General features: G+C 49.6%; 1 protein-coding gene across 1 annotated transcript; it reads right to left on the bottom strand.

Annotated features, from left to right (window-relative positions):
• Positions 1-5,933: 5,933 nt before the first annotated feature.
• Positions 5,934-17,723, bottom strand: LOC141477550 (coiled-coil domain-containing protein 68-like). Its single transcript, XM_074166759.1, has 10 exons — positions 17,705-17,723; positions 12,633-12,775; positions 10,137-10,274; positions 9,645-9,770; positions 9,253-9,381; positions 8,094-8,176; positions 7,576-7,681; positions 6,846-6,929; positions 6,463-6,539; positions 5,934-6,012 (listed from the first exon to the last, which is right to left on the bottom strand). The coding sequence occupies exons 1-10, from the start codon at positions 17,721-17,723 to the stop codon at positions 5,934-5,936; spliced, it is 984 nt and encodes a 327-aa protein (XP_074022860.1).
• Between the last annotated feature and the right edge of the window lie 221 nt (positions 17,724-17,944).

The following is a 17,944-nucleotide window of genomic DNA, read 5'->3' as shown; positions in this document are numbered from 1 at the left end:
CCACCAGACCAGGTTGCTCAAAGCCCAAGCCTGTTAATGCACGTGAAACTATTATCCCCAAAGGATTTTGCCATCAGAACTTTGGAGGAAAGGAAGAGAAGTTGAAACATCCTTTCCTGGTAGGTGGTTTAGTAGCTCTCGATTATTAAGTTCGGAAAAGAGGAACGTGATAAGTGATTCTAAATGGTTACTAATAGCTTTGTGGTTTATCGGGGTAACTCTGCAAAAAACTAGATAATGAACTCTTATTCAAAATTGCCTTCTGTCCCCTCTCCATCATAGTTTGACTCTTGTTCGTTTTTTTCCTCAGAACTCTTCTTCTTGGGTTTCCCATGCCCACCAGCAGGTCCTCATTCTTCTACATCCGCTTGGCAACGTCCGTTTGTCTTCCTGCAGCGTCGTGGCTCTTGCGAACCTCCCCGCCAAGCAACTGCAGCCCTGCAGGGATGACTCAGGGCCACTCCTTGCTGCCCTGGTAGGAACTGAAAGCGATAGTAATGCTAAGGTTCACAAATTCTATGTGATTTCCAGGAAGTAATGGTCACTGCAGCAAAGAATGAACATGACAAGGGGGCTACTCACAGTCTTACAGAGCCGTGCCTATATGGAAAGGAATTTTTCTATCCCATGAGCTGAAAGACCCTCTCTCTGTTCTATCCAGGGCCCGCTTACTGGTTTGAAGGGCTTTCCTCCGCTTCTGCTGTAGCTCTGGAATGGATTTTTTGGTGCTAAGTCACCCCTAGGGTGGGTAGTGCTGTCCCGTACAGGCTGCTGTGACACCAGTGAGATGCAGCGTGGTGGCACAGCACTCTGCGAGTTCCAGCTCTTCTGGCTGTGCTGGGAGCTCCTGAATGTATCCCTTGCTGGAGCCCACGTATCCTACAGTTCCCATCCTTTTCACTCCTCTTGCTCCAAATGTTTCATTTGGATGTGTTCAGCCCTATCAATTCTTCCAGGGCACAACCCTGGGAAATGAATTTGCTTTCCCTCAACGTCTCTGGTAGGATGTAGCCTCATCCCATCCATCCTGCTAGGACTTGAAGCCAGATTCTGCTGTTGGAAAATTGGGTTTCTACATGTTTGAATTGGAAGTTAAGCGTTTTGAGCACAGATACAGCTTGTTTGCAAGCCTGCTCGATATCCCACATCAGGGCTGGAGAAGGAGAGAAGGTCCTGTGATGCTTTATCCAGGGTGATACTGAAAATTAAATGTCAGTGCAGTTATTCTAACCCTGTGGGCTTTTGTCTTAAATTTCAGTCCAGGCACTGTTTTCTCTTTTTGTGTCCTTTTAGAAATCCCTTATTTCAGTTTTCCAGCGTCCCTCCAGTACAGTGCTCTCTCTGCAGCCTTTATGGGGCAGCGTGTGGGGTAATTCCTGACCGGAACGGTGCTGTGCACTGCCAAAGGTGACAGTAATCCCCATCCTTCCGAGGTGTGACTTGTGGCGTCTTAACACTGAGAATAATTAATTTTGGTTTCATTTTCTCTCTCCTTGCCTTCCTCGTCGCCAGCAGCCTTTCAAGTTACCCAACTTCTTGTTGAATCCCTTCCCTTAATCCTCTTGGTGTGTCCCAGTTACCTCCCGTACACAGCATAGAGCTCACCGTAGTCCCTTCTTCGTCCTGATCCACAGGTATTTTTGCTCTCCCAGTTTTAAGCATGAATGTAAAAATGTGGTATCAAAAGGTGTTAATACACCACGTTAAAGTGGTGCTGGTCTGTGGCTGTAGGGACTAATGGCCCTCTGGTCACCGCTCTTTCCCTTTGCCTGCAGCCTTCGGGTCGCTCTGTCGCCGTGGAGGAAATGGTGTCCTGTACCCGTCGCTAAATATTTGCGCGGCCAGAAGTCTGGTGCCAAAGTCTGGGATTACTGCTCTGGTTCTGAACTGCCAAACTGAGTGAATTTAGAGCCTGTGGGTCATCCTTGGAGGAGGGAGGAAGCTCAGGGTCAGCAGGGAATGTCCTCAAACTGATGCTGCTGCTCTTACTTTGCCATTCGAGCATCCTCTGCTGACCCTGCCCTCACCTTCCCCGGCCCCTGTTGGAGTAGTAGTGCCAAGACCTTTTTGAGGAGGGCGAGAAGGGAAATGTGCTGTTGTCAAATGGGATTATTATTATTTTAATTTTTTTTCATGCATGCATTGAAATTGAATTTACGCCGCCTGCCTTTACATTACGCCGCTATGGTGCCTCGGCCAGCCCTGCCACCAGTTGGGCAATGGGAGATGCTGGGCAGTGCCAGGGCAGGGTCCTGCGCTGCTTTCCATCCTCAGGAATAAAACGGCAGACAGGCGGAGGGGTGGGAATACCTAGGGCTGGCTGGAAATTGCAGGATAGAAGTGGTGCTAAAGGTTTAGATAAGAGAAATGCCCTTAAATTTTTTACCAGAGAGCCCAGTTTGCAAAGTTACTTAAGCTTGTGTGTAATGGTTGAATTGGGTCTCTTCGAAGTCAGGAGCTATTGCCAGGGCAAAACAACTACAGCTAAAATGGTGTAAAATGAGGAAAAAAAAAAACAAAACCTGCACAGAAGTACCAACTCCACGAACATACAGATGTGAATGAGCTTAGTTTTATTTTATTTTAAATCTTGTCCAGCCATGAAGAAAATTATGCCATCAACTGAAAAAGGCCAGGAGAGTATTAATGACTGTTCTTTAGGGCATGGTTTTTAGATGCTTAAGCAGATGCTCTCCTTAGAGGATCTCTTGGTGACGTGTAGCAATACCCGTCCAGAGCCACCAGAGCATTCAAAACGGCTGGGGGCCAGGCGATAGCGTATGGCACATCATCTATTTTAGGCTTCACCATCATTTAAGCTGCTTTCGTTTTATGAAGTATTTTTATCTGTGATCGGCTAGTACCATGTGGGTTTTTTTCCCTTGTTCTAGTGACTCACTTCCAAATCGAAACATTTGGCAGGAGCCAGCTCTGCCCTGGCAGGTACCAAACTGCAGTTACTCTTAAGTAACTCTCATCTTTTCTATAGCCTTTGCCTTCTGTGGCTTTTTACAGGTGATTGCAAGAGGGAAGGTATTTGCTTCTCTAAAAAAAAGGAAAAAAAGGGGGGTTTAGGTGCCTGAAATGTGCTTTTTTTTTTTTTTTTTTTAAAAAGGAGGAAACATAAGGCAAGAACAGACGATTTGCCGACTGTGACTGGCAGTGGGTATGATGTAGCAAAAGATAATTTGAAATATTTCCTCGTCGTCTTGGTAGTTTTCTAAAACCCGATTGCCTTAACTGTTTTCCGAAGGCTACATCTTCTTTAACATGCTGGATGCGAAGGGTTCTCATACATACGTTTACATTTTCGAGGACTGGGTCATGTAAGAATGTTTATTAAAAGCTGTATAAGATGTGACTTTGATACCTGCTCCGTAGGGACTCTTTCAAGGTAAGAAGTTTTATCTCCTAGAACTATTTCAATCCCATGGATATAATTAAAGTTTTCAGCCTAAAGTAAAAAAAAAAAAAAAAAAAAATATATATATATAATAATCTGGAGCTGTTATTTTAAAATTTGTATTCTTGGCACTATAATTGAAGAAAAGCAGCAAGTGTAAAAATAACCTCAAGTGACTGCTATTTTTATACGGGTGTGAACGCTGTAGGAGTTTCAGACCATGCTCTGATCTTTCTTACAAAGAAAAAAAAAAAAAGTGTTGGAACTGATGTCAAGCTGTTAAAATGAATAATTTTTTTACCTGACTGCTAGGAGACCTGGCTTGAGGCATCTTTAAAGAGAAAGCCAAATTTTCCCAGCTTCTTTCCTGTCTTAATTCTTCTACTTTAGACATAAATTTCCCCCACACCTCCTTGTAGCATAAGTTTTGTGTTGGGTGGTTGTTTTTTTTTTTGTCCCAGAGGATGCTGTTGACTTGAGCCTATTCTCTTTGATGCTGGGCAGATCTGTTTCTAATTTATTATTATTTCTATCTGAACTAGTTAAAGGCAACAGAGGAAATGATTCTTTGCTATGTGCTTTTGTTCTCTATGGTTACTTGGTTAAACTAGAACTTTAGAACATAGACCCTGAAGTTGTCCATCCTCATTGTGCAAATAGGGCTTTAATGGACAAACTGTATATTTAAAAAAAGCCTGTTGTATTTGACTCAATTTACTTATGGAAGTTAAATGGTTCTTCTTTGGTTTTCTTAAGGTATATTTCACCTTCTGGATAAACACTAAGCAGCCTGTATCAATGACCTTTTAAGTGTTTTCCTTCTGTTACGCTCCTGTAAAGCATGTTTTTCGTTCGTCTTCAACAGATCTGTGCTATGCCTAGTGCTCTGAGTGTGATTTGAAACTATCTTGAACACAAATAAGCCTTTTTTATTATTATTATTATTAATTATTATTATTATAGATGCCCCTCGATCGGAGTGTGGCGCTTGCTTCCCTGGTGTTAATGTCACTCTGTTGTACCAAAGTACCCGTGGCTTTAAAACATACTGTCAACCGATGTCACTGGTGTCTGGGTTTGTGTAAAACAGCTGAGGAATGTATCCTGTGACTCAGTTTCTGCACTGTTATTTTCCAGAATAAAAGTACATTTTTAAAGCTGGTGTCTCAGCTGGTTTTTTTGGGGGGGAAGCAGAGGCTTCACCCCCAGAGGCACAGCCTAATTAGGCAGCTGAGGGAAATAAGTGGAGGAGCAGGGATTTTTCAGGCTGGCAGAGGGTTGCTCGAGGGGGCATCGACACCCGTCCTGCCCCGGGACAGCTCAGTGATGGCACCCTGACTTCAAATTCAGCCAGTTTCCCCCAAAAGAGGGATGGGAAAGGACTGGCCACCAGCTCCTTGATGAGGAAACGGTACAATTTACAAAACTCACCCTCTTAAATGGTGAGAATAACCTGGCGGGCACCTGCCCAAACACACACAACCTGCCTCGCCCCGCTATTAATCAGGTGCCAGGCTTTTATTTGCACCTTCATCCTGGAGTGACACCATGTGTGAAGAATTTACCTAAAGTTCGATAAGAAAAGGAACAAACTGAAACTTAATACCTTTACGCCTTATCGAAGTATCAACGCTGTTCTTTATTTATCTTTATTTATCTTTTTTCCAAACGCTGCTCCGCCTGCACGTCGGGGATTAGAAGACAGACCAGGGACACGGCCGTTCCTTCTGTCCCACAGCACGGAGCTAAACGTGAGTGTGCAAAGCCGCTGTCACTCCCCTGGCGACACCGTTTAGCTCCTGAAGGGTGCCACATCTTTTGGACAGGGAGACTGGTGACCACCACAGCACCTTTCCCAGGGTAGGGGGAAGAAAAACCAGCCCTCCCACCTGCAGCTGTGGTTTTCTTCTGCAAAAAGGGATTTCAGCCATTGAGAAGGCTCAAGGAAGAACTTCACGCTGACGTGGGCAGAAAACTTACTCTTTGCCATGGAAAGTTTTTCAGGAAAGCAAGATCCGGGTTAACCCAGAAGGGGATCTGCTCCCTCCTTGCCCGAGGACACGGTGACATTACGCTGCTGTTACGCCTGAAACACGTTGTGTGACCGCCTGAAAGGGCAGGACCATGGCTCCAGCTCCAACCACAGCTGGGGAAGTGGCAACTGTACCAGCGTGCCAGGTAGCCAAAGGTTTATTTTATAATCTTAACCTAAATGAGAGTCACATTAAGCTGAGTCTCTGCACCGGGGCAGGTCTGGCTCAGCCGATGCGGCCATGCAACACCCCCAGGGCACGGCCGGGGCTGCCTTTGCCATCTGGGCCGAGCTCACCGCCTCTCTCATCAGCTCTCCCCTTCTTTCCAGGTTTATTCTTCCAAGTGCAGCTCCGCAGGGCCGCTCCTGGGCCACATTTCGGAGAGAGAGGCAGCACGTGCTGAAGGTGCTTCGCAGTAACAAAGAGGCCGGAGGAGTTACAGGTTGCAGCACAAAATCCTTCTGACAAAGGTAGGAGACAAACATCCGGTCCTGCCTTTAGCTCTCTTGCTTCCTCAGCCTGCTAAGCATCAGGTAAGGGGATGATGCTCCTAAAGCTCCAACAGCTCTTGGGGTGCTGCAGAGTGAAGCACAAGGAGATAGAGATCACTCAGACCTGGCTTAAACCCACCACAACTGCATACGAAATCAGAGGTTTATAACTATGGCCCTGGATATGGAGGAGCTGACTGAGAGCAGAAACTGGTATCCAGATCTCCAGCAAAGGACTGTATCCCCCAGGAAAAGTTCCTGGGGGAAAAGCTCCTCCAGTTCATCTATAACCATGTCCAGGCTTCTGCAGGTACCCTTGGTTGATGCATTGAGCATGCCCTATCTCAGATGGATGGCTATGTGGGACTCAGGACCTTGGGCTACCACCATCCCACCACCGGCTACTAAGTTTGAAGCAGAGCTTCAGTTTTTCCTCTCCTCTATACAGAAGGTAATTACTGGAGGATGAAGTTTGGTTGCTCCCTGCAAGAGCCACAGGCTCAGTGTTCCCCATGGAACCTCCCCAGGTACTCACTCTGTTCCCACAGCTCTGGAAACTTTAGCCTTGGGCTGGCCGGACCAGAACCCCACTCTGTCTTTCAGCTCTTTATTCTGCAAGGAAAAAAATTAGAATAAAATAAACCCCTCTCAATGTAACGTTGCAGAGAAGGGACAAGCCTGGATGCCAGCTAGGACCTGCTACTCCTCCAGAAAGGTTTTTTGGGGGCTTGGGTGGATTTTTTTTGTGGTTTTTGGTTGGTTTTTTTAAGAAGAAAACGATTAAAAGATGCAGTGCAAAGAAATATCAACCCGACAGCGTCCTACTGACACAAGCCCAGCACCGTGAAGGGGCCCCTGACCGCAGAGAAGTACTTTTGCTCTCTCCCTTCAATATATCTTTCTATTTTCAGACTTTACCTGTGCTTCCAGTGCAGTCAGCTTCTCTGTCAGGTTCTCGATTTTTTTATCTTGGCTTCTGAGTTCCTTGTTCAGTTCCTCTGCCTAAGAGGGAGGAAATAATGTTTGTAAGAGATTTGGAACCTGAATACATCAAAAACGTCTCCGTGTTGAACAAAACCACCGAGTTAAATGTCTCACCGCACCAGGGGAATCACAGACCATTCACATCCTTAGTCTTTTAGCATAGAAGAACTCAAACTAATTGATTAACTGATTTATAAAACAATTTCTCAACAGACGGCGTCACGTTTTCCTTAGTATAACAAGTCTACTCTTGTTGTATGTACAAAAACCTGATTACAAAAGCTAATTAGCGTGGGACATTGCCTTAGCTGCTTGGGAAAAGCCTCTGTTGGCTTTGCTCGTGGGAGCAGCTTCACGTGAAACCAGCTGCAGGGTGGGAGCCTCTGGCAGAGCATCCCAGGGTCCCCACTGGGAGCACAGCATGGAGCAGGGAGACAGGTCCCCCCAGGAACGCTCCAGAACTCAGGGCTTGGCCTGAAATCACTGACTCCACCACAATAACCCCATTTTCAGTGATGCCATTTCCACCTTAATCATAGAATGGTTTGGGTTGGAAGGGACCTTAAAGATCATCCAGTGCCACCCCCTGCCATGGGCAGGGACACCTCCCACCAGGCCAGGTTGCTCCAAGCCCCATCCAACCTGGGCATCTCCCAGTTCTGACCTCCTGTATCACGCCCCGCAGGCCGTGGTGCTGCGCCTGGATCACGCGCTGGAGGTGGCAGATCTGCTCCTGCAGGGTGGAAATCTGTCTCTGGAGATCCAGGCACCTGCGGGAGAGAGCAGAGCACCCCGGGGTTCAATCAATCCCAAGGGATCGCTGACCCACCCAGCCGCTTTCCCATCCCACCTCGGAGTCAGTGCGAGAGCTTGGGTGTTCCTGAAGATGCGTGGCTGTCACCAAAGCAGCATCAGCTCCACATAAAAGTCAGGAAAGGGAATACAAGGTGGAAGGAGAAGTACTAGGAATTTGAGTAGAATCACCATCTAAGAGCTGCAGGATATCAACATCTGTCTTGGTGACTTCAAGCAACCACAGTAAATCAGGTTTTGAACCACTTGCTTTCATCATGAATAATTTTACTACCAGAAGCAACTTGAGCGAGCGATTGTCTGGTATTTTACGTGAACTAATCTTTCATGAAAGAAAGAAAAACACTTTTATCACATGCATTTAATCACCGTTTGCTGTCTTCATTCCTTGACATCATCTGTTGAAGCATCTTTTCAAATGACATCTTCTTCTCTATCAGAGTTTTCTTTTCCTAAGGAAGCAAAGTGATAGAAAAGTTGAATTGCGTTTCCTACCGTTTGATTAGCGAGAGAATTTTGGCTGTATGTTCAATAATTTCACTCTGCAAGCAGACAGAATTCAGCAATAACCACCCACATCAACATCAGCTGGAGATGCCAACCGGTCTGACCTCTGGGAATCGAATCCCAAAGGGGTGGTCGTACTGATTTACCATGGGAAACAGTCCAAACTCTGTTAAAATCGCACTTCTTTAATTAATTAGCCAAAATTCTTAGGTCTTGTAGGACTCCATGCTCAGCGGCCGGGGGATACCGCATGACTGTTACATCCACCTCTCAAAACCTTGGCCACAGAGGGAAAAATCTGAATAAAACTGATGACAAAACTCTCGGTATCAGAAATATTACCTGCATGTGATGGGGGCGAAAATATATTCATTGACCCTGTGTTTGCAGCAACCGCAGGACAGGAAAAACTTAGATTTAAAATGGCACTTCTAGAGGAGGAATTCCCACCCCTGCTGAGCGCGTACATCAGAAAATACCACGTATGGAGCCATTTCTGGGAGAAAATACCGTACGTGGAGTCTTCCAACTCAACCAAAACCTCCAAAGAAAATTCCCAGTGAGGGAGAAGAAATTTTCGGCAAGTTTCTGTGCAGGCAGTCGTCGGTTTGCTGCCGCAGTCATTTGCCTGCCCAGGGTTTCGGGTGCTTACAGTGGCATTTTTCTGAGAGTTAAGGAGCAGTTTTCAGTGCTAGGATGGCTACATTTTACATTTCAAAGCACACTGATGGGGGAAGGTGAAAGAGCAACTCTTCAGGAGTAGAGATCATTAATAGCTACAAGTTGAGACTTTCTTCCTGATGCTCTACAGGTTTTAAGCAAGTTCCAAAATAAGCGAGAGAGTTCAAATTGCGCGGTTTATTTCTAGCTACGGCTCAAGGTTCTCAATTTGGTCCTTTTTAGTCCCAATTCCCAGCAGGTGCCATGCCCCAAACCCTGCAAGCAAACAGCTCCTCTTCCCAAGAGCCTGCACCGACTCCCGGTGCCAGGACAGACGGACAGGAGGAATGGACGGACATACCTCCTCCATCCTTTGCACGCGCTGCTCCATCTCCGCGATGCGGGTGCATTTTTCCCTGATGCCTTCAGCAAGGCGGCTGGCATCTTCCGAGCTTTGCTGGAGCTTCTCTTCTTGTTGGAGGTTGTAGGCCTGGGACCAAAGAAGGGCGTTAATGGAGCTATGCTGGGAGGCGGCAAACGCAGCGAATGGACAGAGATGGGGCTCAAGGAATTTCGAGCCAAACCGATTCCAAAAATCAGGAATAAAACCAAAATATTTAAAATTTTCCTATTTAACTTCCCCACTGGGCTACCAGAAGATGCTCAGCAGGTCCTAGGTTGAGTTTGCAGCACAGAGAGGCAAAGCCCACGTAAGTATTTTGATGAACAGGATGGTCATGGGAAGATTTGTACCTGTATTTGCTGCTTCTCATTCTCCTGGCTTTTTTTCAGTTCTTCTGAGCGAGCCTGGTAATTCTCATAGAGTTTCTGGGAGGCGGATCTGAGAGCCTGGACACCTGCTTCTCGCGTGGCTTCCAGCTAGAGAGAAAAATACAGCACATATATATTGTGCTTTATATAAAAAAGTGATTTTATAACCCCATGCTGGAAAATAAACCCTCTCTACAAGATGTCAACTACCGACAGAGCCGACCCTGCTGTCTCTCTAGCCCCAAATGGTATGTGTCCCCAAAAAGCAGATTTTTGACGTCAGTTTTGTTGCCTGCTGGAACACGAGAGTTTTGCAGCAGTTGGGAAAGCGCAGCAGAATCTGCCCCTTTCCCAAAGGAAAGGCTCCGGTACGGGATGGGGCTGCACCAGCTGGGACCCGACTCTAACTGGGCTGCCAGGCACACAGATTCAGCTGAAACCTTAAAAAAAACCCACCAAAAACCCCAAACGCACCTTGATCTTCAGCACTTGGTTCTCCCTGCTCACCACCAGCAGCTGCTCTTCTGTCTCCTTCATGGTGGTCGCAACGGGCCTGTGGCTCCAGCCGCTGCTCTTGGCCTCCCCTCTATTGCCCGAGACTTGAGGATGCTGCTAAAGGATGGAAATGAATTAAAAAACAACAGAAAAACAGCTTGAGTGATCAAACTGGCTCTAAAAGACCTGGTTTCTTATAAAGGTCTCTCTGGAGAACGGGGTCGGAGGTACTCCCAAGCTGGGATTGAAATGTTCTGCGTGTTCCGCTCTCCGGGGTTTTACATGGGAAATTATTTGCGTGGCGATTCCGATTAATCTCTCTCTCCCACTCTCTACAGTGGTTATTCCACAGATTAATTGGCTTTTACACTACCGCAGCGCATGTTCCATCGCAGGCGAGGCTGCATCAAATGCACGTGAGTAAACATTGCCCGTTAAAAGAACCACTCCTCGCTCCAGCCTATTTTAATCGTTTGAATAATTTCAATTTCCAAATCTCCTGGCTTCCCGGGGGCTGCCTCTTTGCACAAAACCACGTGTTTAAAGTGGTTTTAAGTTGCTTAAAACCACTTTTTCCCCCCGCCTCCCCGAGGTGTTCACAAACGCGTGCTCGGGTTTGAGAGCCGGTACGTGCAAGGAACACGACCTGCAACCGGTCCAATTTCTGCCAGAACGCGCTGGCCATGTATAAGGCCCCGCGTCCATTACGCCGAGTTCATTTGTTAAAAACAAACTCCCCCAAACAAAGGGCACTCTGTACCTTTTGAAAAGGGTTTAAACCATAAATCACTTTCTTTTCACTACGGAGGCTTTTCTTCAACCTCATTCCAGGATGCGGAAAGAAACTGCAACTTCATAAAGGTAATTATGATGGGAATGAAGAAATCTTATTTAACTTTTGATTTCAGTTTGAGGTCTTCTCTTCTGTCATTACAGACGAAGCCGATTAAATCCATTCATTAAACTCCATTCTTCCTGCATTTCCTCTGGCATTCAGGAAAGGAACAACTCAAGACTATTTCAAACTACTGCATGTTGTGATCTCCAAGGAGCCCTTTGGTTGTTGACTGACACCTCCAGGATCATAGAATCACAGAATGGTTTGGGTTGGAAGGGTTAAAGCCCACCCAGTGCCACCCCCTGCCCTGGGCAGGGACACCTCCCACCAAACCAGGTTGCTCAAAGCCCCCTCCAACCTTGAACCCCTCCAGGGATGGGGCAGCCACAGCTTCTCTGGGCAACCTGCGCCAGGGTCTCACCACCCTCACAGCAAAGAAGTTCTTCCCCAGATCTCATCTCAATCTCCCCTCTTTCAGTGTCAAACTGTTCCCCCTCCTCCTATGGCTCCCCTCCCTGATCAAGAGTCCCTCCCCAGCTTTCCTGGAGCCCCTTGAGGGACTGGAAGGGGCTCTAAGGTCTCCCTGGAGCCTTCTCCAGGCTGAACCCCCTCAACTCTCTCAGCCTGTCCTCACAGCAGAGGGGCTCCAGCCCTCCCAGCATCTTCGTGGCCCAGGCTCTGCCTGTCCCACAAGTCATTCTTCCACCTTGGGATACTGGTCTCTAGGTACCCCAGACCAACACTTCTGCTTCATATAAAGCTTCTCACTGCTCCAGAGCTTCCTTGGCTCTTCCAAGGACCAAGCCCAGCTGTGCAGCTCAGCTCAGCATCCATGCCGTATCGCAAATGGCTTCAAATAAAAACTTTCAGGTACCACCAGCATGATGTTCAAACTGGCTAGCAGGTGGAACAGCAGCCTTAGATACATATATATATATATATATATATTCTTTTTTTATGCATCATATCTCACATTGCTCTTATTGTTTTTAAAGTATAATGTGTCCATCCTGCCCTTTCTAACTGCTTAGTCACTGGTTTTGTCTGCAAAGCAAGCAAAGAAGCTCCAACCTCGCGTTCATCCATGCTCTTTTCCATCTTCCCACCTTTTTCCACAGGATGGCCAATTTCTGATAAACCTTTGATGGACCCAGGGCAACCATTAGCCCAACATCAATCTTCTCATCAGTCGCGCTACCACACACCCTTTCATTTCCCACCGTGGACACATTTATCTCCGCGGCACCTCAGAGCCCTTCCCAGCACCAACACTGCCCAGGGCCAGGCTCCATCCTCCTCCTCCTCCTCCTCCTCGCATCTCCCAGCAAACAGCTCTGCCACCCAGGAGCGGTGACTTTGGGTGGGGACACGCGCTTGGCTGTCTCTCGCAACACTCCTAAGCGAGGGGTGGGAAAACCTCACCGGTTTTTTAAGTGGTTTCACCCAACCTAAGGTGGCACATGCTATAATTAAGTCATCGCTGCGGCGTAAATAGCATTTCTGGAACCCATGTGCAAATCAAAAGGTTTCCCAAGTGTGTGTTGTCACAAGTTTCTCGTTCAGTCGTTATTAGTTTTCCTCCCCCCGTTTCCTGCTGGAGCAAAGGAAGGAACAGAAGAGCGACGATGCGGAAATACCTTTCTCACATACTCGGCTTCCTCGGTGATTTGGGAACAGGAGGATCCATAAAGGACGTAGTTTCCCTCCGAGCCGTGGTCTTCCCGTGTGATTTGCTCGGTGAGGAGCAGGGTGGTCATCACTATACGCGCCTTTCGCTGCTCTGTGCGGGCGAGAGGAAAGAGAGGGGCTGGTTTCATTACCCAGGGATGGAGAATAATCCCATTATTCCATCCTGTTTAATTCCATCTCAGCTTTAGGGACACGCCGGAGCCAGGCAGGCACTGCCAGCTTAAAGCACCATTAAGGACCACTTAAAAAAAAGTAAATCACAGAATCACAGAATCATAGGGGTTGGAAGGGACCTTCAGAAATCATCGAATTCAACCCCCTTCCAAAGCAGGAACCTGATTATTATTTTTTTTTAATAGATGGGAAAAGAGATGCTTTCACACGTTATTTTCACTGAAGATTTCAATTGCTTTTTTTACTAACAACCTACACCCCGATCCTCTATTATTTCGGAAAACATGTGGCCAGAGATTCCCAGGCAGAAAATCAGGGAATAACTCACAGCCAGACACACAGTTTAAGAACAAACCAAAACTTTTGCCATCCACCTGCGAAGTCTCTACTCTTATTTTCTCCCGCGCGTGGTAATCCCAACGCCAGGGAATTCACTCCACGCTCGGCTCTGCACGCAGCAGAGTTCCCAGCGACTCCACCGGAGCAGAACTGGTTTTAACCAGGTTCAGGAGGATTATCCCCATCCTGCTTAGACGCCAGAAGCAGCACAAAGCTTGAATGATATTGTAACTCTAAAGAAAAAAAAAAAAAAAACAAACCTACGAGGGCAGAATAGATGGGAAACGTAAAATAAGGCTTTTTTTCTCCCTCTGTCACGCAGGGAGAATGAAGCCCCGAGCACCTTGGGCTGGGTTTGCGCTGTGCAATGGTGACATCCAGTGTCAGCTGCGTGGCTCTGAACCCAGCGCCTCTATCTCAAAAGACGCCGGTTTCCAGCCCCGTCCCGGCTGCTCCGAGGACACCGCCGATTTTTAACCAGCGCGTTTGAAGGATCCGGAGCTAATTAAGGTCAGCACAGAGGGGTGGTAAAGCCACTTAGGGAGCGTGGAGGGCGTGGGTGGGCTCACAGTGGAAGAGAGAAAAACCTGGTTGCACTTTACAAAGCTTACAGCTAATTTACAATAATATTTCATTTTAGAAATAGATTTAGTTTTCACACTCCAAAGTTGAAGGTCTCGGGGCTCCCGCAGTGGCAGCGCAACACGGATGCTGAGGGCCAAACCCTCCTCTTCCTTGAGTCATCCCAACACCGAGCGTTGCAGCACTCCCAGGAAGGTTGAGCACGTTTCTTAACGAGCTCCTTCTCTAATAAAATATAATGAGGCCACTTGAAACATTTACTGCTGTGGCGGAAGAGGAACGCCGTTCCCACCGAGCGCGGCGGCGGAGCTGCTTTCCACAACTGCCCGGGTGGGTCCGCAGCAGCTCACCCATAGCAGGGACATCTCCGTGTCACCTTGTGTCCCAGGCAGAAAACAACAGAAGGCTAAATTAGGAATTAACTATAAAGAAATTTAACACAGGAGCTTTAAGTGCCCCAGGGCTATTAGGACTCCCGTTCTAGGGTGATTTACAAATTCAAAGTAAAAACCTCTTATTGCTTCCCTTTTTCTCCACCTTCTAAAAGTCAGGAGCATCAGCAGATGCCCCATCCCTGGCCATCATGGAGCCGGTCTGTTTGGGACATGGGAGAAAGGAGGAAAATCGGGTTCCACAAGAGTGAGCTACCTTTCCTACCATGGCTTCCACAGAGAGGAGCTGGATACCCAAACACAACCCTCCAGGACTTTGACCTCAAGCCAAAAAAAAATCCCTCCCTCCAAATGTTGTCCCCTGATTCCACAGTTTATCCAGGCAGAAATCCCAGGCGCCTCCAGCCGTGGCTTTTCACGGGTACAGAGGATGGTTCTCACCAACGCTACAAGGGGTTAAACAAAGTTTGTTCTGTCTGGCTGCTGGTTTCCATCCGGCAGGATCACATTCTCCTTCCAGCCTCTGCTAATCCAGGCTGAAACCTCCACTCACCCCCAGGGAGTAAATTCTGGAAGGGAAACGTTTTCCAGCCCTGAAGCATTTGAACCAGGAGAAGCCAGTGACAACAAGCCCAGCTCTCTAAGTTGACCTGCTGGCCCCAGGCTGGGTGGGAGAAGTCCTTGGGAGGGTCCTGCTTCCCCACCTGGGCAACCAGCAGCAGCGGGGCAGCAGCCCACTGGGCTGCACAGCTGGATGTGCCCATAGGGATGCACAGCTGGAGCTCAGTACTCCTCTGGGCAACCACCAGCAGCAGGGGAGCAGCCCACTGGGCTGCACAGCTGGATGTGTCCATGGGGATGCTCAGCTGGACCTCATGGACATCAGTACTCCTCTGGGCAACCACCAGCAGCAAGGGAGGAGCCCACTGGGCTGCACAGCTGGATGTGACCATAGGGAGGCTCAGCTGGACATGCCCATAGGGCACAGCTGGACCTCATGGACCTCAGCACTCCTCTGGGCAACCACTAGCAGCAGGGGAGCAGCCCACTGGGCTGCACAGCTGGACCTCATGGACCTCAGTACTCCTCCAGGCAACCACCAGAAGTGGGGCAGCAGCCCAAAAGGCTGCACAGCTGGATGTGCCCATAGGGCTGCACAGCTGGACCACATGGACCTCAGTACTCCTCTGGGCACCTCTGTCTTCATGGCAAGAACCAGCACCCTTGAGCTCAGCACCCTCGCCCTGCCTCCCCAGCGCATGGGGAGGGTGCTCAGGGGCTTGGCACCCCCAAAACACCCTCCAGAGAGACCGGCCATGGGGGAAGCTCTGCACCACGCAAACGCTCCCTCCGCTCGGGAACCAAGCGTGGAAAAGAAGGGCCAAGTTCATCTATTATTCACCCGCTCTCCTTGCCAGAAGGCACCATTTCAGAGGCTCAACGTTCGCCCAGAAATCCCGCCGCCACCCTTTACAAACACTCACCTCTCGGTGACCCGTCAAACAGCCGGCCTTTCTCTTTGCCAGGCCCGAGATTGTCACCACCGCAGGTGTGACAAACGCGGCAGTATTCCGCTTATATTTTTATGGTTGTAAGAGCAGGTCTCCCTCTTTTTGCTTACGACGGGCTGCTTCCTCTCAAGCTCCCGCAGGCGGGAACCCAGGACACACCGAGCAGGAAAGCACCACCCTCGCCTACATAAGGAACAGCCCAACTTATTGGGAATAACGTTATTTTGAGCAAGAACCAGTAGAAACGAGTGTTTCTGCTCTTACACCCTTGGCCGGGAAGAGGCGCGGCGCCTCGGCCACCTTATTGATAGGTTATTGATAGATGAGGGGACAGGGAGGATTGTCACAGCCAGGGCAGGCTGGGGACACCCGAGAATTTAAAGGGACCGACGGCCGCCCACCCGCAATCACGGCAGCCGGGTATTTTCCCCGTAAATCCCTTTTTTTCCCATGCTGGGGAGCGTGACCAGTTACGGAACCAAGGCAGGGCTGCCCGGGAGTAATTCCAGTTGAAATGAATCCATTTAATGGCAATTATTGGGAGGAGCCAGGTAAAGTAATTCCATGTCACTCTCCAGCTGAGCGCTGTAACTCAAACACAGGGTTTCTGCAGGGGGGGGGTGTGTGTGTTCCCCCCGGGAACAGGCAGGTAAATAAATCCCAGGCTGTTTCCAGCAGGAATTTAGACAATATTCCTTCGCCTTTTAATGCACATCCACAGACACGCGGTTATTTGTTACCGGTTGTTCTCACAAGCGGTGGAAAAGAACAGTTTTTCTGAATACAGGAACACACATGTAAATAAAACCCTCTCTCCTCAGGCAAATATATATATATATATATATATATATTAAAAAAAAGGTATATCTCCTCCCGCCGCACCAAAGCATTTCCGCAAAAACACAATTAAACCCCTAAAAAAATCGGCGGGGACACTTTGCCAACAACCTCCAGGCTTTTGGCCACCAGAAATCTGCTCACCTCCGCCCCAGCCAGCAGAAATAACCCACTTTTCTCCGTACACGGGCTCCTTACCGAGCGCAGGGACTCGGGAAAGAGAGGAATGGGGTTTGTGTCAATCCCTGGGGGTGGGGGGTGAAAGGGCCGCTCTGGGGACGGGGATTTGTCAGCATTGGGTTTTCGGGGGGTTGCTAATTTGGGAGAAATGCTGAAAAGGCACTTGCGGTCCCAGCCGGCAGGAAGGGACCGTGGGAACCAGCAGCTCGGGCCCCAAACTTGGGGACGGGACACGTCCCCCAGTAGCCCCCCAGCAGCCCCCCAGCACAACAGGGCCAGCGAGGGGCTCTTTGGGTGCCACCGGGGAGGGGGCCAGCGAGTGGGTCTTTGGGTACCACCAGAGGTCAGGGAGGGGGCTCTTTGGATGCCACTAGGGGCTTTTTGGGTGCCACCGGGGAGGGGCCTGACAGGGGGGCTTTTTGGGTGCCATGAGGGAGAGGGTCAGTGAGTGGGTCTCTGGGTGCCACTGGGGGACAGGGAGGGGGCTCTTTGGGTGCCACCAGGGGCTGGCGAGGGGTTCTTTGGGTGCCCCTGGGGGCTCTTTGGGTGCCATCCAGGGGTCAGGGAGGGGGCTCTCTGGGTGTCACTGGGGGCTGGAGACTCTGTGAGTGCCACTAGGGGCTAGGGAGGGGGCTTTTGGGTGCCAGCCGGGGCTGGAGAGGGGGGTTCTTTGGCTGCTCCCGGGGGCTTTTTTGTTGCCACGGGGGAGGGGGCCAGCAAGGGGGCTCTCTGGGTGCCACCAGGGGCTGGCAAAGGGGGTCTTTGGGTGCCACCCAGGGGTCAGGGAGGGGGCTCTTTGGGTGTCACTGGGGGCTGGAGACTCTTTGAGTGCCACTGGGGGCCAGGGAGTGGGCTCCTTCGTTGCCACCGTGGAGGGGGCCAGCAAGGGGGCTCTCTGGGTGCCACGGGGACCCAGGTAGGGGACTCTCTGGGTGCCCCCGGGGGACCGGGAGAAGAATGGCCGCCACTGCCCTCCCACCCCCCGCAGCCGGGACCGAGACTCACCTCCGGAGGGGGCGGACATGCTCCCACCGCCGCTCCCGGGCAGCCCCTCGGCCCCCCCCCGCACCGGGACGCGCCGCTTCCCCCTCCGCTGCCGGGGCTCGGCGGCCCCGCCCCTCTGGCCACGCCCTCACCTGCTGGCCACGCCCTCCGGCCACGCCCCCCACACGAGGCCACGCCCCCCCCCCGCCCTGGCTTTTCCCTTTTAGATTCGTCACCAAACTTCTGGTTTCTACAGGGACA

This window comes from Numenius arquata, chromosome Z (genome assembly GCF_964106895.1).
Source record: "Numenius arquata chromosome Z, bNumArq3.hap1.1, whole genome shotgun sequence".
Taxonomy (NCBI): Eukaryota; Metazoa; Chordata; class Aves; order Charadriiformes; family Scolopacidae; genus Numenius; species Numenius arquata.
This window is presented reverse-complemented; position numbering and strand designations above follow the sequence as displayed.